Raw genomic sequence first — 24,031 nt, 5'->3', positions numbered from 1 at the left:
TCATTAGGGTTGATAACCAAGGAAACCCATTTCTTTCCATATATCAAATGTAACTGAGGGTATGGTGAGGTTTGTGTGACGTGCCCAACTTATACTATACAACAATACACATTTTAATTTTTGCTAGAGAACATGGCTTAGTATCGAAAACCTTCCAATGGTTTGGGAATCCATGTGTAGCCCTAATTTTGAAACTAAATTTTTAAAAATAATGCAGATCAAACAAGTCGATAAATATTTTAAAAGGTTTAAATTAAATGGTTCATATAACTCATTAAAAGATGTATTATTTTAGGACTTGAAATTCTTTTTCTATCTCTATATATCTTGAGGTAGATAAATTAATTGAAAAGTTTTCCAACTTCGGAATACTATTTTCTACTATATTTTTCAGGTGAACCTCACTTTTATATTATAAGGTTGCAACCTTATTATTTTTTCCACACATACATAAGTATATATAAAAAAACATTCAAAAAATATGGGTGCAGTTGGCATACAAATGCATCTGTAGCTGTAGAGGTAAGGTGCACCTTCAAATTTTATCATGGTATATAATTTTGATGTAAAATGTGTTTAGGATTATCTTAAAATCTATTTTTATATCTAATTATAAAATTTTAAATTTAAAAAATGGTTAAAGTCAAATAGATCTATAAACATATGAAAATCTTGAAATGGACGGTGTAGATAATATACTGTAAAATGTACTATTTCTAAGACTTAAAATCTTTTTATTTTTCATGGTTATACATCTCGATGTCGAGATGACCAATCAAAGGGTTTTTCAACATTAAAACTACTTTTTTTCGATAGATTTTTGAGGTCGCATCCGTAATTCTATATGATAAGGTTGCAGCCGTTTATAAATTTTTTCCAAAAAAATATTTATGAATGAATTTTATATTATTTTACTCATTATTTCCAAAATACATCAGATGGTCATGATAATATAATAGTACATCAGATGGTCACCATAGTTCGGGTCTGCATTTATTTATTTATTTAGAAGTTTTTCAAAAAAATTATTATATATGAGTGCTGACCTGGAGTGAAAACTGAATATTAAAAGGCTGACGTAGTTTTTGGTTATTCCAGCAAGTTCCATGGTTAGTTTTAGTCATTTGCTTTTATTGAGGCATCCTTCTTGTAGAACCCCAATCCCCAATATTAACCAGAAAACTGTCATTTCTGCACGCCACGCGCACCGCTTAACAGGGGCAATAACGTCATTACACAAAAGTAGGCATCCCCGTCCTTTTTAGTTAGGATGAGGGTATTTTTGTCACTTACATACCTGCCACGTGTAGAACCCATTTATATCCCAAGCGCGCAGAACAACAACTATAAATAGCGCCCTTCGCCCTTTTCTGATCCACGGGCGTACCTTCTTCTCTCTCTAAGCTCACTTTCTCTCTCTAAAAGTTTTCTCTATCTAAACAGGTTCCCTCCCCCTTCTCTCCTCTCTCTCTCTCTCTCTCTCTCTCTCTCTAGGGCTGGGCCTGTCTCTCTCTAAGGCACTTATTTCTTTTTGGGGCCTCTCTCCTCGACCCTAATCTCTCTCTCTCTCTCTCTCTCTCTCTCTGAAAGGGAGGATTTTGTTTCCCTCTCTTCTCTTGTTTTGCAAGAAACAATGGCGAAGATCTTTGCTCGCCCTTTTTTCAGAGAATCGATCTCCTCTCTCTACAAATCCTCTTCTCTCTCGCCTACTTCTCGCCTCATGTGCTTTCGTCCTCGCTCCAACTCCTCCAGGAAGGAGGGTTTGGAATCCTCGCAGTTGATCGAGGTGGATTTGGAAGGAGGAGATGCGGAGGTTGAGATTTTAGGGTTTAAGAAGCTCGAAGATGCCATCCATGGTATAATTGTAAGGAGATCTGCTCCCTCTTGGCTGCCTTTTCTTCCTGGTTCTTCATATTGGGTCCCACCGAGAAAGAAGCAGCTTAGTGTGGTCGAACTGGTGGGTAGATTGGCCAATCCCATGACTGAGGAGGAAACCATGTCTTTTACAACAGCAAGAGGGTGGCCTTCTTCTTCTTACTTTATTGAAGGTATGGTATTTTGTAGTGATTTGTGATTTTTGTTTTTTGTTTTTTGTTTTAGTTTTTATTGCTTTATTGTTATTTTTCTAACATTATTTTTCTATCCTTTTCGCATGTCAATTGTGTTATACTGGTATTCATGTTTGTTAGATTTGTTGAGTTTTTTGCTTTTGTGGAAAAATTGGTCTGACATACAAACCAAAAAAAAAGAGGAAATTTTAGTTTTTCTTAAAGCTAGGTAATTTCTCTCTTCAAGAGAAAATTGTTGGAACATATAAACAGAGCATTTTATTATTCAGTAAACTGTGACTCATGAAGATTCTTTTGGTTAATTGTTTAGAAGTTGAAAGACTTCGAGTTCTTGGAATTCTGAGAAAAAAGGAATAAAATTTGGCGAGGAATAAGGGTAATGCTCGGTGAAAACCTTTTTTTTTTTTTTTGAGAAAAGGTTAACTTTATATATTAAGTATTGTTTACAGCAAAGCAATATAGAAGGTATCCCACAAGTTGGGTGCTTAGATTACAAGAGTGTAGGGGGTAAGATAGGGTTAGACGTATGGTTGGACTGAGTAAAGGAGGCCCAGGAAAGGGGAATGTCAATGAGTGGAATGCTTTCGACGAACTCCAAAAAGGCCCGCATGGTGGCAGTCTGACGACTGCCATTGGACTTTTCGTGAGTCCATCTTACAGCATTGAAATCACCCCCAAGAAGCCAGGGGAGATCGATCGAGGGAGCCAAGGAAGTAAGTTCTGGCCATAGGCTTGGTCTTAAAGAGAGCCAAAATCTCAGGGTTATGGGTGGAGCCCGAACAGCGTTGCGCTTGGCATGGCTGCCAAGGCCCTGAGGGTTCCAGCGGAGGACCTTCATCGGGGGGAGTGTGACGGGAGGATTTCCTGTGGGATCTCCTCTTTTTAGGCCTTATCGAGAAAGCTGATAGCTGGGCGGTCGGCTGGGCCATGCCTATAGGGGTATCCTAGTTTACCCCGGAAAGCAGGTTTGCTTGGTGAAAACTTTGGTAGCTAGGAGATATTGGTTTCATTATAGCCTATTGGTAATTTTTCGCCTCTTTGAATTTCAAGGGAAAGTTCAGTTGATACCCCAAATAATAAAAACCATTCCTAAATATGTTATTCTTATTGGCGGAAAACAAAAAATATGTGTTAGTATTTGAACTTGTTCTCCTGATCTTTAATCTCACCTCTGTCAAAAACTTGCAAACACCATTGCCATGCTTGATATTAATTGTTAACCTTGTTTCTTTCATATTCAGTTCTTTTACTAATATTCAAACTAATGTTCGAGGAACTTTTAAGTGCTTGGAATGCATGATGAGTAATATGTTTAGTAGCAATAAAATTGTACTGAGAAAAAGTTTCTTAATGTGTCTATTCTTTTACTTCATTCTATAGCAGTAAAGCTGATATCAAGATAGTCTGTGTATCGTTTTATTTTAAGTTGTTTACTGTCAAGATAATCTGTATCGTTGAAACTTGCAATATATGCACTTATTTTTTCTTTTCTTGAGTAGGTAATTCATACATTTATTCATTGAGTAATTTATAAATTTGTTCTTTATCATGCAGATTCATCTCCCCATCCTGTTGAAGGGAACTCAAAAAAGACTCCACACTCTGAGGAGGAAGAAGGATAAGTTGATGGTTGGGAAACTGCATTTTAAGTAAGTGAACCGCTTATCTGCTGCTGGTATGAATGAGGCTTCATCCCTTCAGAATGTCTTGATTTATGATTTAGAAATTGACAAAATTGGAGGAAGAATTCACATATTTACAGTAGTTCAAGCCCTAGGAGTAGAGTGTATCAGTAAACCTGCTGGCTATAGGAGGACCTTTGTATGTAGTTTTCGTTCAAGTACATTTAGCCAGACAGGAGGACCTTTGTATGTAGTTTTTGTTCAAGTACATTTAGCCAGATGCTAGTTTGCTTAAACTTTTTCCTCGCCATGCTAGATCATTTTTAGGATAGAGTTGGGACTTATCTGAACACAATTTATCATTTGGGCTGGTTATATAAGTCCAGCTAATGTAGCCCAATGTCTATATAAGAATCAAGGACCAAGAAAAGTATCTCAATCTGTGTTATCCTGCATGTGGATCCTAAATACTGCTATACAGTCTTTATTCGCGAATTGTTAGGTTTTTTTCTCCATAATAGAATTATCTATGTTTGTCGTCTTGCTTGTATGGAACGTTTTTCTCCTGAAGTCTCTTTGGGTCTTTCCCTTGTGGTGTGTGGCGATTGTCATCTTTGTGTTGCCAATTTATTAAATTGGTCAAAAGCTCTTTGATGTGTTTTTTCTTCTTTTTTTCTTGTTTGTGTGTTAACAGTTAAACTCAGAAATCACTAGAAAGAAACCTGCTGTTTTGACTAATTTCTCATAGAAGTTGGATGAACTTCTAACTAGCTTAACAGAGATGACACTTGAAATTTTCCTGCCAATGAAGGAATCTTGAAATTTCTCCTAAATGAGGCCTCATTTTCTCCTAAATGAAGCCTTATTACAGATCATAGAAAGAAATGAAACCTTATTATTTACCGACCTATGAATTCAAAGTATCAAACATGAAATGAACCATATGCATCCTTCTACTTGTTTGGAAATCAACTGAAAATTTAATATTTTGCTCAATCTCGGATTCTGTCTTTGCACATATTGATATATATTGGTACATCTGGTTGTGTTGGATTTTCAAAATAAACTCTTACAATAATTTAGTTTTCTATAACATTTCTGTAAACATGTGCATATATGTGTGCCATTATTGATCAGAAAAATGTTTGTGCACATGTGCCTCTTCCATTTAATGGCGATTCATGCACTTCCTCTGTGTGTCTATGTGTGTTTTTGTAGAGAGAGAGAGAGAGAGAGAGAGAGAGAGAGAGAGAGATGCATAGAAAACTGGAAAAATCAGCCTGAAAGCTTCTTGAAAGCAATGAAGACTTTCTACCGTTCTGACCTCAAGACAGTTCTTTGGATATAATTTATGTCACCACCATCAAAGTGCCGGCTGTAAATGTCAAACTTATTGAACTTTAGCACTAATTTTCAACAGCTTCAGCTTCTCAATGAGCCATTGTTTTTTAATGAAAATGGCCGATCCAAAGGGGCAAGTACATTCATATGTTTTGCTAGCTCTCTATTTCACCCGGCCAAGATTGAGTATACAGGGCAGACTCAAGGTTTTACATGTCATATCCATCATGTTTAAATACAGGGAACTGCCGTAAATTTTTCCATTTTAATATATTATTTAAAAAATGGCCACTCCAAAGGGGCTTGTTTATTTAAACATTTTGCTAGCTCTCTATTTCACCTGGCTAAGATTAAGTATTACAGGGCAGACTCAAGGTTTTACATGTTCTATCCATTATGTCTAAATACAGGGACTGCTGTAAATTTCACCATTTTAGAATATTATTTAAATGCATATTTCTTCTTTCAATTTTTTGGTGTCGCATGTAAATTATGATTATCACATGTTCCATAGTGGAATCTGACCTCCTTTTTTTTTTTTCCTCTCTTTATCAGTTGCTATTTCTCGTTGATACTTAATCATACAAGCTCTTTGCAAAGGAGTTCTTAACCAAATTATGCTTGTTGTAACTGTTAGTTGTTACTTTGGTGACTGGTTGCCTAGTTTTTGGCTGCATGAATCTTGTGTCCTTGGGGATAATTTTGAGCAGATTGCCTATTGCCACAGCTAGGAAAAATAGTAACAGTTTTCTTCTTAATTCATTTTTCTTATGAATTAGTATAACCATTATCGGACAGAGCTGGGTGCATTGCTATAAGTGCAAATTAAACATTTGATCCGACAAGTTCTATAGGAAAATTGTTACTGTTACCTTTGTGGCAAAGTAGTTGGAACACAACTTGTGGCGTCGTGATTTTTATTCCATGATTTGCTTTATTGGGTAATTCAAATACATCCTTTTAAGTATCTTGGAGATAATTTCATTAGTAGCAGGACATACTAAATCATGTTTTATCATGATAGGCTCCGAAGTAGCAAACTTTGCCCAAGTTTCTTAAGTTTTTGTAATCACAGTAACCAACACGGTGAAGCAGGTCTTCATTGCCATGCTTATAAAGAGAACATAAAGTGTGATGATAGAAGCGATCTAGCAAAGGTTTTTAGGGACAAATAGAACGGCTGTGAGAGAGAGAGAGAGAGAGAGAGAGAGAGAGAGAGGGTTTTCACTTTTCACATTAAGAGAGGAACAAGTGGGTCCAGAGCATGCAGAGTTGGCATGGTTTTTGAGACTACAACATAGAAAACCAGTGTTTTAAAACCTGGAATCGGGTTTAAGCTCCCCAGTCATTGTGGTGATCGCTGTCAACCGATATGAAATTTGTTGAAAGATACACAATCAGGGCAATCCAACCCACCTGATCTGATCCAGATCGTAGGGTTATAAAATCCTGTAGAAAACTTAAAAACAAGTGGGCTCCCTACTTAAAATACAGGCACTGATAAGAAAAAACTAGTGTCTTTATTACCAATGCTCTAGGTCTTATGCATGTTTTTGCAAGAATTATGCTGGTTTCCAAATGCGTATGAGTAGGGATGGCAGGATATAAAAGTGCTGAAAACTCAATTGAATCGACTTGGGTTCGGTCGAGGTAGTCGGACTTGTCAAGGCGCTGTGAGTCTAGAACAATGACCATGGGAGGTAGCTGAGTTGGGCTGATTCGCATTATTTTTATAGTTGCAGAGTCCGTCAGACCAACTCGGATTCACCACCCTATTTGAGTCCCGAGCTAATTTGGATTTTTCTTACATTGAGATGCATGAATGTATGCATGTATGTGGGCCATTATGCAATGTGTGTTATACATGCATTCTAATAAAAGTTATGTATGTGGTTGCAGGCCCGTGGACTTGTAGATACAATGGCAAGCAGTGGATGGGGGTTTGTACAGAGTAGATCTGGTTGGCATATATGCGGACTTCCCATCTGCTCTTTGAGCTCACGAAAGAAAGACTTATGTAATCCCTCTCTATGCAAATCTTCTTCCCTCTTGACATCCTTTGTGTAATCCCTATATACTTACGAAGAAAATTATAAAACAAAATAATGTTCTCATTATTGCTTCGGAAGGAGAAAAATGTCTATTTTACAATTTGTGGGCGTGGCTGCATTTGTGGAAATCAATGATCCAATGCTCCTGGTGCTATTCTATATACTAAACCATAGTTATGTATAGTGATGCGGTAAAAATGGGGTAAATTTTATTATAGTAAATTTTTAGAATATAATGGTGAAATATGAGAAAAGATTGCACTTGGAAAATAATACAAACCTTCACTAATTAAAGTTGTTTATCAATTATTCGATTTGGATAAAGATGAGTACTATTTTTCTTTGAAACAATCTATTTTGGGGTATGATGGTAAGTTTTGTTTGATAAATTACAGGTATTTTTCCTAAGGGAAAATTATAAATACCCTTCTTCCCTTACCTCAATATCAACTTTTTACCCCTCTTACCCTCAATATTTTTTACCCATCCTACTTTTAATATTTGTTGTTTAATATATTTTGTTGTACTTTAAGCCTTACCATTATTTTTTTTTGTATTTAAATGTCTTTTTTTTCTTCTCCTGTTTTCAACTTAATTTTTTATATTTCTCTTTCAAACTCTCTATCTGTATTCTCTCTTAAATATGTGGTCCGGCACAACGAAGTGCTGGACCATAAAAATGTGTTAGATCGCAAAAAAAAAAAAAAATAGTTTGTGTTGGATCGCAAATATTATAGGAGTTTTTTTTGCTTAAAAGATGTGGCTTGGCATTTTTTTGTGTCGGATTGAAATTTTTTTGCGGTTTAATAGCGTTTAGTAGCGCATATTTGTGTTGGACCGCAAAAAAAATTCGGTTCAGCACGAAAAAGTGCCGGACCGCAAAAATACTAGGAACAATAGTTTTTTTGGATAGTAGAGAGTTCGTGATGAAAGAAATTTTTTGGGCAAAGTGGAGAGATGTACAAAGAATACTGAGAGAAAAAAAATGTTGAAAAAAAGAAAAAAAATGTTGAAAAAGGAAAGAAAGAGGAAAAAATGGATGTTGGTCTAAATGTTTTAATTATTTGACTGGAGGTAAATACAAAGAAAAATAATGTTGGGGTTTAAGATATAATATAAAAAATATTGGAGGTAGGATGTGTAGAAGGTTGATTTGGGAGAGGGGTATTTATAAGTTTCCTTTTTCCTTACCATGCTACAAGTGACTTGCAAAATTCATTTCTACCCAAGCACCACACAGAGAAATTATATGGAAAATTTGAGGTTGTAAAAAACTATATTTGAGTATAGTGAAGATGAAGATGTTGAGATGGATGAGTAGCAAGACAAAAAGAGATAGATTTCGAAATGAATACATATAGGAAGATTTAAGTATGGCACCAATAGATGATAAGATGAGAGAGTGGATTTAGATAGGCTGGCTATGTGTGGCATGAAATTAGTATAACACGCGTTATGAGGTGTGAGTTAGTTTAAGTGAAAAGCTCAAAGAGGGCAAAAAGGTAGGTATAAAAGTATATGGTTGGAAGTAATGAAAAAAGATATTGAAACTTGTAGTCTAAATGAAGATATAACCCTTAATAGAGCAAAAAAAAAAACAATGGTAGGCCCAAAAAAACAATTGGAAATCATGAAACAAAATATAGAAAGTTATGGAGTCATTGAAAATGTGACCCTTAATAAAGCAAAAGGCAGACTAAGATCCATGTAACCGATTCTAATTAACCGATCCTAATTAGTTGAAAAAAAACATTCCCCAATTAATTGAAAAAAAAGTATTGACGATGATAATGATGAGGCAGTAGTAAAAATAATAATTTCTACATTCTGGCATATTTAATTTGTGAAGAATCATTGATACCATGGGTAGTGTGCTTATGAAACTATGTATGCATGCTTCGTGAATATGCATGATTACACACATACCATGTACGCGAGTATTACATGTAAAATTTAGGAAAACCTTTGAAAGGTTGGAAACAAAAGAGCAGTTATCAGATTTCACATTTGAGGGTTAAGATTGATAATCGGCATATCATTTCACATTTCACATTGATAATGACATTTTCACAAGAAGTCGATTAAGCATATGCTACCTAAGCAGGTATTTACGGACTCATTGAGACATGAACAACTTCAATTTTTCAAAAGATAAACAAATATAGGAATTAAGGCCATTTTTTTTATTTCTAAATAGAGGAATCAGCATTGTGTTTCTTTACAATGTTTTTAGATAAGGAAAATTGTTTCATGCGAGCTGGACCGTATTTTTACATATGCGGTTTAAAAACCGTAAAGCATCCATCTTTATAGGTGTTCCATCTAAAAACAATGAAAACTAACGGTTCAGATGCTTTTTAACTAGAACTATTATTTTTAATTTTTAAAATTTATTTATTTTTTCATATGCATGATCTCCATGTTAGAAATTACATGTCCTTAAATTTTAAGTCCTAAACTCCATCTCAAAAATAGATTTATTAAGAAGCCAGTATTTCTACATATGTAGGCTTTGCCACATAGAAACCAGATCCTTTAAATACTGCACGAATTATACCAAGCCTTAAATCATCCAAAAGAGCATAAATGTAACAGATTTTGCCCCAACATTTTTGTGGAAAATCATCGGAGTTCAGAATACCGTAAAATGATTCTAAAAGTCAGTAGTCTTATAGCTGTGGTATAACCTCCAAAATACATAACTCAAGGGATTTACAGGGATTTTATGGGGCCGATATCTAATACATATCTTTACTTTGCGAATAAATAGTATACAGAAAAAGAAGATCTTTATTTCCCAAAATCTTGGATTAACCATCTACAAAATGGAATTGATTAACCAAAAAAGATACTCAAAACTCATTTTTCCCATTTTTCTTTTAACTATTTCATCTCTTTTTTCTTCGATTTTTTTAATCCTTTAACATCATTGTGTATAAAATTTGGAATCCAAAGGATAATACCTTTCATTTCTTTTTTTTTAATCCTTTAACATCATTGCGTATAAAATTTGGAATCCAAGCGATAATACCTTTCACAGCCAAAGCCGCTTATGCTCCAGTATAAGCCCGTTGGTTTACATAATCCCTTTTTCTTTTTTCGTATAGAGCTTCAGATGGTTCAGCGAAGTTAAATGGAAAAGGTTTCTATACTTCCCCTACCATCCAGCCATCCCAGCCGTCCAATTTTGATCAAGAGAGTCACTCACCGTTTGATCTTAGATCCGATGTCTCAAAGTATTTTATTTTCAGTTTTTTTAATACGAATTATATTAATATGAAAATTGGTATTGCCATCTTCTCATTAGGGCACACCTATAAAAAATTTTAAAATTATTTTTTCGATAAAATATAATGACCAAAATACCCTTTAAAACTTTCAAAAGCATTTTGATCCTTTTATTTTATTGAAAATATTTTTTTTTTTATTTTTCGTTAGTGCGAGTTTAATAGAAGATTGGACGTCTAAAATTTGGTGTCAAAATAGTTTATAAAAAAAATTTAAAATAAAAAAGTGTCGAGACGTGACATTGTGATTGGGGAAATCTTAGCCCTCCATTCATAATGGAGGGTTGAATAAGGGGAAGTATATAAGTTTTATGTTGTAAGGAAGCATAGAAAGCTTGTCCAAGTTAAATATGACATGATTGGACTATATCATCAAATTATTTTGTAAACCAAAAGACAATGTATTCATTATATTCTAGTTACCCTGAGATGTGAGTGTGTGTGTGCATTTGTGACCATCACCCAAGACAATCATGGCTTTTGATTATACAAAGTTCCATTGAGGTTCCCTTGAATCATTTACCATTGACTAATTAGAGGAAATAGAAACTCAATTGATGCAATACTTCTCCCCTTCCAAATAAGGACAATATATATATCATTTATATAGGAAACGTATACAATGAGACCATTTGCTTTTAATTTAGGGAAGTCAGTCATCTTTGACTATTAGATTTGAAATCGGGTAGTTGAGGATGTGCCAATGCAAGTTTTGACATATTTTCATCGATTAGATTTCACATCCAATGGCTAAAAATGATTGTAATCTCCGGGTATAAAAATAAATGGCCTCGTAGCATACAATCTCCTGGTATATATGCATTATTAGATTATACCAATAACTATTATTGTTATATTACTATTATAGTATGGTATAGCCCAACCCAACTCCTTCGGGCCTCACCAGTCTTGGACCTTGGTCAGGGGGTTTGGATCCAGCCAGGTCTGGCTCTGGATCCCGCCCCATGCATATTTGGGTCCGGTCAGGTCCGGGTCCACTGAACCACTTACATCCCTAGTTGTCTCCTCCCTCTTCCCTAGACACCAAAATTTCCCATGCCCTCTTCAAGTTTGTATTCAACTGTGGTGTCCCTATCCCATCTTTCTCCATCTCAGGGCACTGACTTCCTTCTCTTCCTCCTAGTATTAGCTAGCTAGCTTCGAAAACGGTAGGTAAGGTCTTCCTAATTCTTTGTTTTTCTAATTATGGCATCAATATTTAACACTTGATCTAAGGATGCGCAACTCCTATTTGTATGGGAAATATCACTCAGCATCAGTCCCCATTATGACTAAGGTTCCAGAAAAGCTCTGCAAGTTCCTATTCTAGAGAACATGGCATCAAGCTTAACCAAACCATATGCATTTAGAGTTTCATCAGGGGAGAACAAGCTACTTGACAAAGTAATCTTCTATAGAAAACAGACTAGCCAGTTGGCTTTTCAGGTTATGAGCTAATCATAGAATATCACATATCTAACGCTTTCTGTGTCTTCTCCATCAACAAAACACCACTAATTGACAAGTAAATCGGCAGGTGATTCAAATTCCCAAGCCCCTTATTCATGGCTCAAGCACCTCGAATGTATTTATCTAGACCCATTAGAATTCCCAATGAGCTCTTCTGAAACCATTAGTATACCTATAGATGACTCGTTATGGATTTGTTCTCATGGGTTCTTCTAAAACCATTAGCTCTTGGAGTAGGTATAGATGATTGTATGTACACCAGAATATTTCACAAAATGCCAACAAAATTCTCTAAATCATTCGTAATGTAGCAGTACATGTAATACCATTTAGAATTAGAATTACGAAAGCAACTTAATGTAAATAATCATCTTAAAGGCACTGAATAAATGATATACATGTGGAAGATGAGGAATACAACTGAACTGTACTCTTACCACCATGAACATTCCACCTTATTGGGGATCAATCTGTACATGCAAGGGTCTTCAAAAGCACCCCAATAAATAACACTTTCATGAAGCAGACTGTCAAGAAATTTGAAAGGAATTATCAGTCAAGAAAACAAATGTTTTAATGTGGGCAAGTAACAAATAATCGTTATCAATAGCCAAAAAGACAGTATTGGAGACCAAAAGATTGAAAGGCAGACACAAAAAAATGCACAATTTTCTCACATGAAAACTTCATAGAGGGATCTCAGTAAAGTCCCAGCATCCTCAGTTCTGTCACATGATCAGAGTCGAGCTCTGGAGGGTTTTGATTCTCGTCTCGGCTTTCTACCACATATTCCTGATATTAAAACAATCAGAAAATAATGTCTTACTATAAATTATGGGTAGAGAACCTTTAAAAAAAAAAAAATTTGGTGCTAGTGACCCAACTTGCAAAAATTGTAAGTGCATAACCTAATTCAGAAACGAAGTTCTGATTACAGACCTTAGTTAACTCTTGTTTGGCGAGAACATGATAATGGCGTTCGGTGATCCTTTGCCCACAAATTATGGCTATGAAGAATCCATAAAGCAACCCCACGAAGATAACAGCCAAGACTAAATAGCCGCACAGGAAAAGTACATTGAAATAAATTAACAGAATCAACTGTATAGGAAATATGAAATCAATGCTTTTGTGCGTGTACGTGTGCATGAAAGAGACTATTCTTTATCATGGTTAGTGAAATCTTTTGCCATGCTAACAATGAAGTTCTTTTCCTCAATTCAAAATCTTTTAAGGGATGCGGAGGCCATCAACATTAACTACTTTTCAGGAGATTCTGCTAATGCATAAGCACAACTCATTTTAGAAAAAATTGCACATGACATATTAAATTTCCTCCAAGATTCATCCTTCATATAATTTTGAATAGGTGCAGATTTAACAGGTACAAACTATATAAATAAGCTTCTCAGAATTGACGCAGATTCCGCTTATTGCTCTAGTGAGAAGAAAACTTTTCATATGAATAGATCACTCAAGGATATCAATGATACTGCTTCTGACTTTCATAAAAGACTTCTGAGCTCCCATGTCATAAAGTTCAAACTCCTATCAGTCATTTAAGAAGGAGAAACAGTGGAATATAATCTCCTACATCTTTGATTTTAAACATTCAATATAATTTTATTTGTTTCTATTAAAAATGGTGAGTACTCATTAAAGGAAGGTGAAAGGCGATGGGAGAGCAACATCCACAAGGAAATGAGCGAAAAAAGGAAAAAGAAAATTGCAAGACTGACTATTTAAATTGGTAGTTCCATGGGTAGCAGCACTGATTGCCTGGCCTCCCAGGGAAGGTTGGAGGATGTGGTGTTATATCAAAGACAAATATCAGAGTGCATTCATGGATTCAAAATTAAAAGTCTTGCACATTCACTAAAAGAGGGGCTCCAAAAGAAGCATTCATCAAACAATACAAGAACGTGCATAAGATAAAGATTTGAGCATACCTGCTAAAGAATAAAATCCATACGGGTGTTGGGCATAACCAAACATTTCGCGGAGTTGCTCTCCATAGAAGTTGTACACCAACAAGCCCAAGGAGGCGACAACCTATAAGAAGCATTATCAAAAAACAAAGAAGTTGCAAACTTCTCCAAAAAACTCATTCAAGATCAAGAAAGACACAGACTATAATAAGAAGACCTCGATTTACGTTCTTTACATCTACTCCCAATACAGGTAAAAAGAGGATTAATTGCATGCAAGCGGAAAGCTACACTTATATGGGTGTTTAAAGAAGTAATGCTGCATATCCCAAAAAGTAGGCTTTATAGAAGTATTGCACTTGCTACATGAACTTAGGAGTTACTCCCCTCTAACTTGTTATGCCAATTATTTCTACCGATGGTTCTCGTAATCTGCAATATATATTGCAGCTTCTAATCAGCAAATACATCTAGCCACGAACAATTATACACATGATATATTATCCAATGAGAGGCAAAATGTCGATTAGTTTTTTTACAATCTTACCAACTGAACAATAAAGAAGAGGATTGCATGATCTCTGAAAACAAGTAGTTGAAACTTCAATCTCAACCACCACCGATCTGGAGGCACGTTTGCTCGTAATAGGTAAACTGCCTTGCACTCGGTACAGTGAGAAAATGCAAAGCCTTCCTGGCATAGTACAGAATCGCAATACAGCTTATAAGGATTTACAAGCAAAGTCGAAACACTGATTTTAATTTAAATGGAAAATATATATTACATAAGCTTGAGAAAAATGCATTCTGAATCAAAACATGAAAATAATATGGCTGACTATTATGAACCAGACCATCAAAACAGTACAAGTCACATTGCAATCAGAAAAACTCTTCTCTAGATTAAATCCTATTTTATAAGAACTAGCAACATAACTAATTTGGTGGTGAATAGTGTTAAGATGTTATATTTACCTTGGTTGATCTCCAACTATCAAGACAGGATCGGTGTACAAATTTTTGTGTGCCTTTGCAATCGCAAGGGGCAATTAGGTCTTCACCTGCAGACAATACTTAATAAGTTTAGAATCCAACTGTGAAAAATCAGTTTAAATCTGATACTAATTTCATACCATTGGAAAGAATACCACATATAAATAATAAAAGGTTATACATAATGAATCATTTCAATATCGTGACCAGAAACAGACCTTCCACTTCTAAACAAATGCGACATTGAGGTCTGTCTGCATTGACTAAACTGTCATTCTCATCAGCATCAAGGATTTGAAGATCAGAATCTACAAGAGCTATATCACCTGGTACCGATTTAGCTTCTCTTGAAGATGAACCATCTTGGGACGCAACACCAGGACCACATAGAGTGGGTTTTGCATCAGACATATCTTCTGCTTGATCACCATTTGATATCAACTGCATAGAAGATTTGGAAATCAAAACATGACTGTGCTAGATATCACAAAAAATGCAACTGTCTCAAGTTCATTATGTACAGATGATATCGTATCCTTGGGCGAAAATGACCAGAGTATGAATATCATGTCTCATACAAAAAAATCACAAATATGTCACTGAAAAGTATGAAGGAGCTTGATTGCAACAAATGCAAGCACAACAATAAGATCATTAACAGCAGAAGAGGTTAGTGTCCAAATTCCAAAATCAATTGAAGAAGTGCACAAAAGGGTGAAGAGATTAGGGCTAGGAGATCTTAAATTAGAAGGTCCTCTGGGGATGCAATCGAGGTAACAAATGATATATTTCAAGTTCTCACAGAATAGGTGAAGATGAGCTTTGACATGAGATGAGATCTAAAGATGACTTCCCATCTAGAGTTGGCAAATGAAAAGGCGGCAATGCATTGTGAGAAAGAAAGAGAGGGCTTTGCAAGAAAATATATTTGGCCATAAATGAAAATGAAAGGAATTCTCGCATTATGAAACTATTCAAGGATAAGGTTGTGAATTTCGAAAAATGGGGAAGCCATCATAGTATTTAAAAATGCGGACCGCCCAATGCCTAGGTGGCCACCTAGGCGGTCCAGAAGGCCTGCGCACATCACCTAGGCCTAGGCGGCGGTCCCTGGGCGGCCGCCTAAGCCGTACGGCACCTGCCTAGGCGGGCGCCCAGCCCCGCCCAAGGCCTATGTCCCGCTTCCAGCCTAGGGCCTACAACCCACCCATGGGGCGGAAATGACTATTTTTTTTTTAGGTTCTATTGAGTTTTTTCTAAAATAAAAGCTTTTAAGGGTCGGTTTTAGGTTCATTTGAAACCTCAAAAAAAATAGATTTTGTGCTTTTCATTGGATTGAAGTATTTCTCAAAGTTAAGAACAATGGATCCAAATATCACCCAAGTAGATTAGATTAGTTTTGGAGTTTTTTAATCCTATTAGATGGTGTTTTTGACAATTTTAGTACTATAGAACATCTTAGAGGTGGAAGTTAGGAGTTCGAGCAATCAAAGTAAGTCCAAAACTTTACACTTTAGATTACTTGTTTTATTTTGAGATGTTTTCTTCAAGATCTAGTCGAAGTGGAGATTCAGGTTGGAAATATGGATATAACCCGAATCCAAATGATAAAAATTGCATAAGATACAATTATTGTGAAAAAGATACAAAAAGGCATATATACCGGTTTTAGAAACATCTTGCCGGCATTAAGGGGGATGTTGCCCCTTGTAAAAATGTTCCTGAAACTATCAGAGAGGAGATTAAGCAATTTATGAGTTATGTAAAACAAAAACTAGAACAAAATCCTTGTCATTTGAATAGGTCTATTTCTGGTTCTGCTAAAAGAAGTGATCCAGGTTGGAAGTATTGTCGTAACCTGAAACCAAGCGATAAAAATTGTATAAGGTATAATTTTTGTAAAAAAGATACCAATTGGGGTATTAACCAATTCAAGAAACACCTTGCTGGTATTAATGGAATATTGCTTCTTGTAAAAAGGTTCCTAAAGGTATTCGAGATGATATTAGACAATTTTTGAATTTAGAAAAATCAGAAAATGATGAAAATGAGCCTTGTTCTATGAAAATATCTTCTCCAGGTTCTTCTAGAAATGGTGATCCGAGTTGGAAGTATGGTTATAACCCGAATCCGAATGAGAAAAATCGTATTAAATATAATTATTGTGGAAAAGATACTAATGGGGATATTTACCGGTTCAAAAAACACCTTTCCGGTATTAAGGGGGATGTTGCTCCATGTAAAAATGTTCATGAGGCTACCAGGGAGGAGAATATACAATATTTGAATTCAGGAAAGCACAAAAAGATAGAAAAGGGTAGAACAGGCTCCTAAGGCCTCATCTGTACATAGTAAGAGGGAGGTAGAAGAAGATGAGGAGGAAAGGTAGATTCAAAAGAAACAAAGGAGGACGAGCATTATGTTGAAGAGCGAGATGACTCTGATGGCCTCGAATATGATGCATTTGATGAACCTTACCCTACTCCTTTTGATGATGATGATACCTGAAGAATTAAGAGTTGAAGACGCTTGAGTGCTTGACTGATGGTGTTGACTGTTGAGTGTTGACTATTGTGTGACTTTGTGTCCTAGGCTGTAAATTTTCTGAATTTCTGTATATATATATTTTTTTCTTATTTTTAGTTTCTACTTTCTAGTTTCTACTATCTAACTTTTGTGTGTATCAGACAATCAGTGTATGCTTATATCGTTTTACTACTCTAGCATTATATAAAAATATAGATTATGGTCCTATGGATTATCAAAGTTCTCTTGTCCACTTCTCCTCAATTCCTTATTAATGGAAATATTAAATATAGATTATGGATAGAATATCAAAATTATAATATTTGTGGTTAGAATATCAAAATTCTCCTCATTTGTATCAAAATTCGATCTTTTTTCTTTCAACTGGGCTCCCAGGTTCTAGGCGCCCGCCTAGAGCTTTTTGAAACACTGCCTACCAATATGAAGGTTAGCAAACAAAACAGCTCCAATCTCAACATCATGTGAGATGGGATAACTGTGCCAGGGAAAAGTGGCCACTAACTTGATCCAATGCAAAAGAGAAGCCGACAGTTGGGAGGCAATTACATTTTAGGAATTTGGTTTTGTCACACACTACTTAATTTTTCATTTCATAAACCATCAAAGGAAATGGGTACTTTCTCAATCTGATATGGTAAATTCGGAAAGTTCCTTAATAATTCTCCATGTATCACTCCATACTTAACAAAACAAAGATGTAATCATTTATTCATGATATTGCAAAGCTTGTGGGAAATAATCATCCATGCATTCTCTCTCTCTCTCTCTCTCTCTCTCTCTCTCTCTCTCTCTCTCATTGTTTTAGAGAAGATAAAACATGTGAAAGATACATTCAATTTGAAGATTTGAACAGCTAAAAACAAACACCTCTCACTCAAAGTCCAAGCCATCTGTAGGAGAATGAGTAGTTACAGTCCACAAAAATGTAAGTGAAACAATACAATCGAAAGCAACTATTGGATGAGAGGATGAGCGCAAAAGCCCTAAATATGTGAGGAATTCCATGAGGCTGGTGATCGAAGAGGTCCGATTTTCTAGGAACTTTTAAAGAAAGAAGCAAGAGATCAGAAAGCTCAAAAGGCTCTGTGTATTTCAGAGTGTATGTCCTTCTCTCTATCCTCCCTTATAGATAGGAAAACATGGAGTTCAATATTCATGTTCTCAATGAGTCTCTAAGAAATGGCCCTCCCAAAAGAAAAGGATCTGCTTATCGTCACAACAATATGACCGTTTAAAGAAACCGTTTAGAAAATAATTAATTGTGTATAAAATATTCTATTGAGGAAAATTTTATAAAAGGGATAAGCATGAAGTATTTCCCATGGGATTCTTCCTATGAGAATAGGAATGGCAAAATGAGGCCTCATAGCCACATATGCCAACATCTCCCACTCGGCCATGAGAGCTGAGCACTAATATTTGTCATAAAGTTTACTCCCACTTTTAAATGTAACCTTTATGACAATATCTTGTCATGAGGGTTCTCTTATGCTTACTTGGATATGCCTCTCATGACAAATGTCCAAATTTTGCATCAAGAGGATTTTCACTCTAATGTGGATTTGTCATTCATGAAAGCCTTATAAATTAGACATTGTTAAGTATCATTAAGTTAATATGCTTAAAAAATAATTCCACACTTAGACCCTTGCTAATTGGTTTGCCATCATATTAGATGGGGGCAAATAACCTGCAGTCACCTCATTCTTCTCAATTACATCCTGAATGTAATGATAATGCACCTCTATGTGTCTACCTTTGGAGCTATTTGCTCAACTTTATAATTTTAATTGTAGCTTGAATATCAAAAAAAAAATTGAACTGGCCCGTTGATTATTGCATCTTCAAGTCATTTATGAAGCACTTTATCCATATGGTGTTAAGTACAAGTAATGCTACACGCAATATACTATGCTTCCTATATATATCGAGTAACACATCCTTGTTATCAACCTTATTCTTAGCAAAATATGTAGCAGAGTATCCTAAACCTTCAAGCTTATTTGTTTGAAAACAAAATTTAAGATGTTTGGTTCCCTTAATGTACCTTAGAGTTATTTTAATGCATTTCAATGGGCTATGTCATAATTACTTTGATACCTACTCACATGGCCAACACCATAGTTCAAATATGGTCTTGCACATCGTACAATATATATTACGTTGCCAATAGCTTATGCACAAGGAACATTGGGTTTGTCTTGTCCTTCTACTGGACAACCCATCTTAGATAATTGTATTCCCTTCTCAATAGGAATGGATAAGGGTTTACAATTTTCCACTCGGAATCTTTTAAGGATACAGTCAAAATATCTCTCCCCTATCTTTCATCTCAAACCAAGAAGAAAGCCATGACTTGGTCTCATCAATCATTTCCAAGTCATTTCCAGCTACTAGTATATCATCCACGTATAATTAGATACTGTAAGATTACTCCCATTCCCCAAGGCATACACACAATGATCTAGTCTATTCACTTCATATCCTATTTGAAAGATAGCATTGTGAAATGTCAAGTTCCACATCTTGAAGATTGTTTTAGATCATATAAAGACTTATGGCCCTTAATTATGCAGCATTTACATCCATTTGATAAAGTTCTAAGTCATAGCGAGCAACAAACACGAAATTATTCTAGTAAATGATGGTTTCCTTTAATTCTCCAATACAAAATGCAGCATTTACATCTATTTGATAGAGTTCTAAGTCATAGTGAGCAACAAATGCTAAATTGTTCTAGTGGATATGAGCGCTACAATCGTGGAATAAATGCCAATATAGTCGACTCCTTTTCTTTAGGTAAAGCCCTTTGCTACTAATCTAATTATCTATTGAGCCATTAGATTTTAGCTTTTCTTTAAGTACCAATTTGCAATCAATAGGCTTCATATTTAAGGGTAAATCACAAATATCTCATAACTTCATTATTTTAAAGTGAATCAATTTCTTCTCTCATGGCATTAAACCATTCTTGAGATTCTTGTCACGTCATCCCATCATAGAAGTCAAACGGCTCATCAACGTCATCTAAGTCTACAACTATCTATGTCCTCACTCATGTAGACATAAAAGTTATCAAGATAACATGGAGCTCTAAACCTCTTTTCACCACTTAGCTTAGGATGCATTGTTGTTTCAACATCATCATCTTGGTTATGATGTCTACCATCCGTTGTAGGTAGTGGTTCTAAATCACCTATAATCTTAAGAGGATCATCATTATCATCTATAGGTGGACTTTTTAGGCTAAGATCTTCTAGGAACTCAGCATCTTTACTTTCAATGAGACCCTTGTCCTTATCATAAAACCTATAAACCTTTAAACCTTCAGGGTACCTTATAAAATTACAAATTAGTGTTTTATTTTCTAATTCATATCTGCTTTGATGTGCAACAAAAAAATGCGTTGTTGACCCCCATCTCTTTAAGTTGCTCAATTCAGGTCTCCTATTTGTACATAATTCATAAGGTGATAAGGGGTAGAATCTATTGCTTTAGTTGGAATCCTATTAAGCATATACATTGTTGTACTTACTGCTTCTATTAGTGCTTCTATCTTGAATAAGAAGTATTCTAATTTTTTGTTTTCTTCTCAATAGGTTTATGAGTTTATTGCTAATGCCAAGTGGTTCACCCTTCAGCACATATGATAATCTATGTTGAATACGAAGATATTCCATCTTCCTCTTTCACATGCTAAATTTGGTCTCATTTAATTTATCTATTTTTGACAATTTTTCCATCATAATTCTGCTAGCCATGGGACTTGTTAAGTTATATTTGAGCAACCTAATAGTTTCTATGTTCTAAACAAAATTAGATTGTAAAAGAAACTAACTAGAAACCGCCAATAATTACTCAATGTATGGTTTATCCCCATAAAGAGAAAGAGCCACAAATTGCACACTAATCAATGAATATGAATTGTCCTTGATGTTACCACTAAGTTTTTCTAGTAAAAAATTCTTTATGTATAGTGAGAAAAAAACATAGAACAATAATCAAGATCATAAGCAAACTTTCACAAGCCGAACAGATGCTCTCTAGGTTTCACAATAAATATTTATAAAACAAAGTTTTTCACAAATAAAATTTATTTCTTTTCTAGCACTCTAACCCAACCACCATCCCCTTTCACACAAAAATTCATGTTATTTCATTAACCAAAATTCATGGAACTCATTTCACACAAAACAGATAATAAAAAATATATATAAAACAAGAGCAATATCAATCAACTATTATTATTGATGAGAATGGGGAAAACACCCCCCAAAAAAAAAAAAAGGCACAAATAAAGGTCCTAATAAACATGGCATTTTTGTGGGTTTTGGGTGAAAAAGTTTAAAGAAGGAACACCTTTCGGTGTTTCTGTCCTTTGGGTAGAATTTTAAGACAGATGAATTTTCTGAAACAGGAGCTCATAGTGCCCAAATAGAAATGAAAAATTTGAAATTGTGAGTTTTATTTGTGATCCCTCTTCTCCTTAGAGAAGAATAAATGAATATGTGAGGAGCAAACCATACAACAAAGTGGAGAGAGAGAACATCACCTTTAAAAAAAAAAGATCGATCTATCTCTATAACAAAGATCCATCTATCTCTATAACATTAAAAGCCAAAAGGACAGAGGAAGCCTTTTGTTGTTGTTTCTCGTTCGAAAAGTCAAAACATCTTGGGGAAAATGATAAGCTTTTGCCCTTCGTTTATGTGGTCCAAGAGAAAAGGTGAGGAAGATGACTACTTAATTACTTTAGCATTAGAAAAGTGTATTGTAACCCTTTTATACAATATTGATATAAAACCAATGTTAAACTGATGGAACAAATAGCTTTAAAACAAAGAAAATAAGGGCTTGTTTCTGATAAGGTTAGCAGAGATCAAGCATAAGAATCAATACTGAAACAGGGGTATGGCGGAACTTGTAGCAGAGAAAGAACAAGGCTAATAAGTTTGCTCATTAAGATTGACGTTTTAAAGAAGCGTGCAGTAAGATGCAAAGTAATATTAAAACGTGCGATATGTAATTAAGATAAAAAAACTGACTGCAAATTCAAGAAAACTCACAAAGGACAAAAATATAAATACCAAAATAAAGAGGAAGATGAAACCTGGTTCGCTCTAATACCAATAAAAAGTAAATATTGGATGCGAGGATAAAAGCCAGAGCCCTATATCTGAGAGGGAATGCATGAGGCTAGTGGTCCCAGAGCCGGATTTTCTAGAAACTTTTAAAGAGAACAACAAGAGATCAAAAAGCTCAAAAACCTATGTGTTTGTCACTTTGTATATCCTTCTCTCTGACTTCCCTCACATATAGCAAGATATGGACTCCAACATTCCTCTTCTCAATGGGACTTTGAGAAACAGACTCCCAAAAGATTGGGATGTGCTTATCCTCCCAACAACATGACCATTTGAAGAAAACTATTCAGAAAATAATTGATTATGTACAAAATTATAATATTGATAAAAACTTCATAAAAGGGATGAGCATGAATGGCAACGTGAGGCCCATGGCCACAGGGGCCAACAGCAAACAATACTCCCAACCAGAAAAACACTTCATTGCAATAAAAATTTGAGGAAAGCATGGTCTCAGAAAACTCAAAAGTCCTTTCATATTACACCAATCTTAGTGGCAAATGGAAATGAAATTACTGCAATCAATCAACGACAAATCAATCAACGACAGCCCATAGTCGCCCATCAAATGACATTGAATTTGCTCTGCACTGCCCAATCTCATATGGATTTCGAACAAATCATGAGAATGAAATGGAATTCAATTTAACCAGAATCAGTATATGACCTTGATGAAGTTCATCACGATAAGTCACTAAATAAACCTTTCCAATGAACAATGAAACCTTGGATAATCTCATTTATTGTTGTCCATGTCTATTATATATGTTTTGGGAATTTTACTGTTTATGTGAACAAAGAACACACAAAAACAGTAACTCTGTGGAAAAAGAAGGATTGAGTGGAATAATTCTCCATTTTCCACCATTGGAAACTACTACACAAATTATAATCCACAGTCGAAGTGATGCCCAAAAGAATTTGTCGCATGAAAAATTAACAGTAAATTAGAATCTCAATGAAAATAAAATGAGAGTTACCTGGTTTAAGAACTCACATGGCAATGATAATTAGGGTTTGGTTCAGACCAAGTATTTGTAGTGCTTGCTTTCCCTGGGAGGAATGCAAAGGCGGGCTGGACTGGGACTGCAATAATTTTGAATCTATTTATTTAGAGAGAAAAATCATTTATATCTGTGGAGAGAGAGAATGAATTCCTTCCTCAGATAAAATTATGTCAGATAGCATTCATGCATTTAGAGAGAATGTAGAATCGTGAGAATTGAGATACAGGGAAATCATTAATGTATACAGGCTCTAGGGAGTGACTTCGCTCCCTTTTTAGAGAGAGAAAAAGTCAGTGATTTATTTAGGTTTTAGAGAGAGAGAGAGACTGAACGCGGTAGTGTCAAGTCCAATAAAGGTTTATTAGTTGTCGACAATATCCATGAACCTTCGAAATGGACACTTTTGTGATATTTTCACGACAATTCTGAATATACCCCTAATTAATTTTATCCCCACACGTTTAGCGAAAAATTTATATAAAGCCGAGGCTCTAAACAATCAAATTAGAGCCTACCTCAAAACTTTGACTAGAAGAAGTTTTCTTGATGCCCAAATATCCTCAAATTGATCA

General features: G+C 35.2%; 2 protein-coding genes across 8 annotated transcripts; one reads left to right on the top strand and one right to left on the bottom strand.

The window, feature by feature from the left end:
• Nucleotides 1-1,377: 1,377 nt before the first annotated feature.
• LOC18440689 (uncharacterized) lies at nt 1,378-7,183 on the top strand. Its single transcript, XM_006850827.4, has 3 exons — nt 1,378-2,048; nt 3,624-3,718; nt 6,932-7,183. The coding sequence occupies exons 1-2, from the start codon at nt 1,634-1,636 to the stop codon at nt 3,689-3,691; spliced, it is 483 nt and encodes a 160-aa protein (XP_006850890.2). The 5' UTR covers nt 1,378-1,633; the 3' UTR covers nt 3,692-3,718; nt 6,932-7,183.
• Nucleotides 7,184-12,106: 4,923 nt separating this feature from the next.
• Nucleotides 12,107-23,880, bottom strand: LOC18440690 (RING/FYVE/PHD zinc finger superfamily protein). 7 transcript variants are annotated; one of them, XM_011627430.3, is made up of 8 exons: nt 23,433-23,880; nt 14,980-15,202; nt 14,744-14,829; nt 14,316-14,462; nt 13,790-13,892; nt 12,780-12,892; nt 12,518-12,632; nt 12,107-12,367 (listed from the first exon to the last, which is right to left on the bottom strand). In XM_011627430.3, exons 2-7 carry the CDS (start codon nt 15,170-15,172, stop codon nt 12,540-12,542), a joined length of 735 nt encoding a protein of 244 aa, XP_011625732.1. In that variant the 5' UTR covers nt 15,173-15,202; nt 23,433-23,880; the 3' UTR covers nt 12,107-12,367; nt 12,518-12,539. The 7 variants fall into 7 exon arrangements, 6 of the variants coding, with proteins under 6 accessions (XP_011625732.1, XP_011625733.1, XP_088705199.1 ...); XM_011627431.3 differs by having other exon boundaries at nt 23,450-23,840; XR_016042202.1 differs by lacking the exon at nt 23,433-23,880 and having other exon boundaries at nt 14,316-14,458; nt 14,980-15,208.
• Between the last annotated feature and the right edge of the window lie 151 nt (nt 23,881-24,031).

This window comes from Amborella trichopoda, chromosome 1 (assembly GCF_054954075.1).
Source record: "Amborella trichopoda isolate Santa Cruz 75 chromosome 1, AtrichopodaSantaCruz75HAP2 v2.0, whole genome shotgun sequence".
NCBI classification, from domain to species: domain Eukaryota; kingdom Viridiplantae; phylum Streptophyta; class Magnoliopsida; order Amborellales; family Amborellaceae; genus Amborella; species Amborella trichopoda.
The sequence above is the reverse complement of the archived record's forward strand: the minus strand, read 5'-3'. Positions and strand labels throughout refer to the sequence as shown.

What these genes read in the sequence shown, in the direction of transcription:
- LOC18440690 (XM_006850828.3), bottom strand. Translation starts at nt 15,208, where the DNA reads ATGCAGTTGATATCAAATGGTGATCAAGCAGAAGATATGTCTGATGCA. An exon ending in CATTTGTTTAGAAGTGGAAG is followed by an intron (nt 14,830 to 14,979) that starts GTCTGTTTCTGG and finishes TATTGTCTGCAG; the next exon opens with GTGAAGACCTAATTGCCCCT. An exon ending in TCTTCTTTATTGTTCAGTTG is followed by an intron (nt 13,893 to 14,315) that starts GTAAGATTGTAA and finishes TGCTTCTTATAG; the next exon opens with GTTGTCGCCTCCTTGGGCTT.
- LOC18440689 (XM_006850827.4), top strand. Translation starts at nt 1,634, where the DNA reads ATGGCGAAGATCTTTGCTCGCCCTTTTTTCAGAGAATCGATCTCCTCT. An exon ending in TTCTTCTTACTTTATTGAAG is followed by an intron (nt 2,049 to 3,623) that starts GTATGGTATTTT and finishes TTTATCATGCAG; the next exon opens with ATTCATCTCCCCATCCTGTT.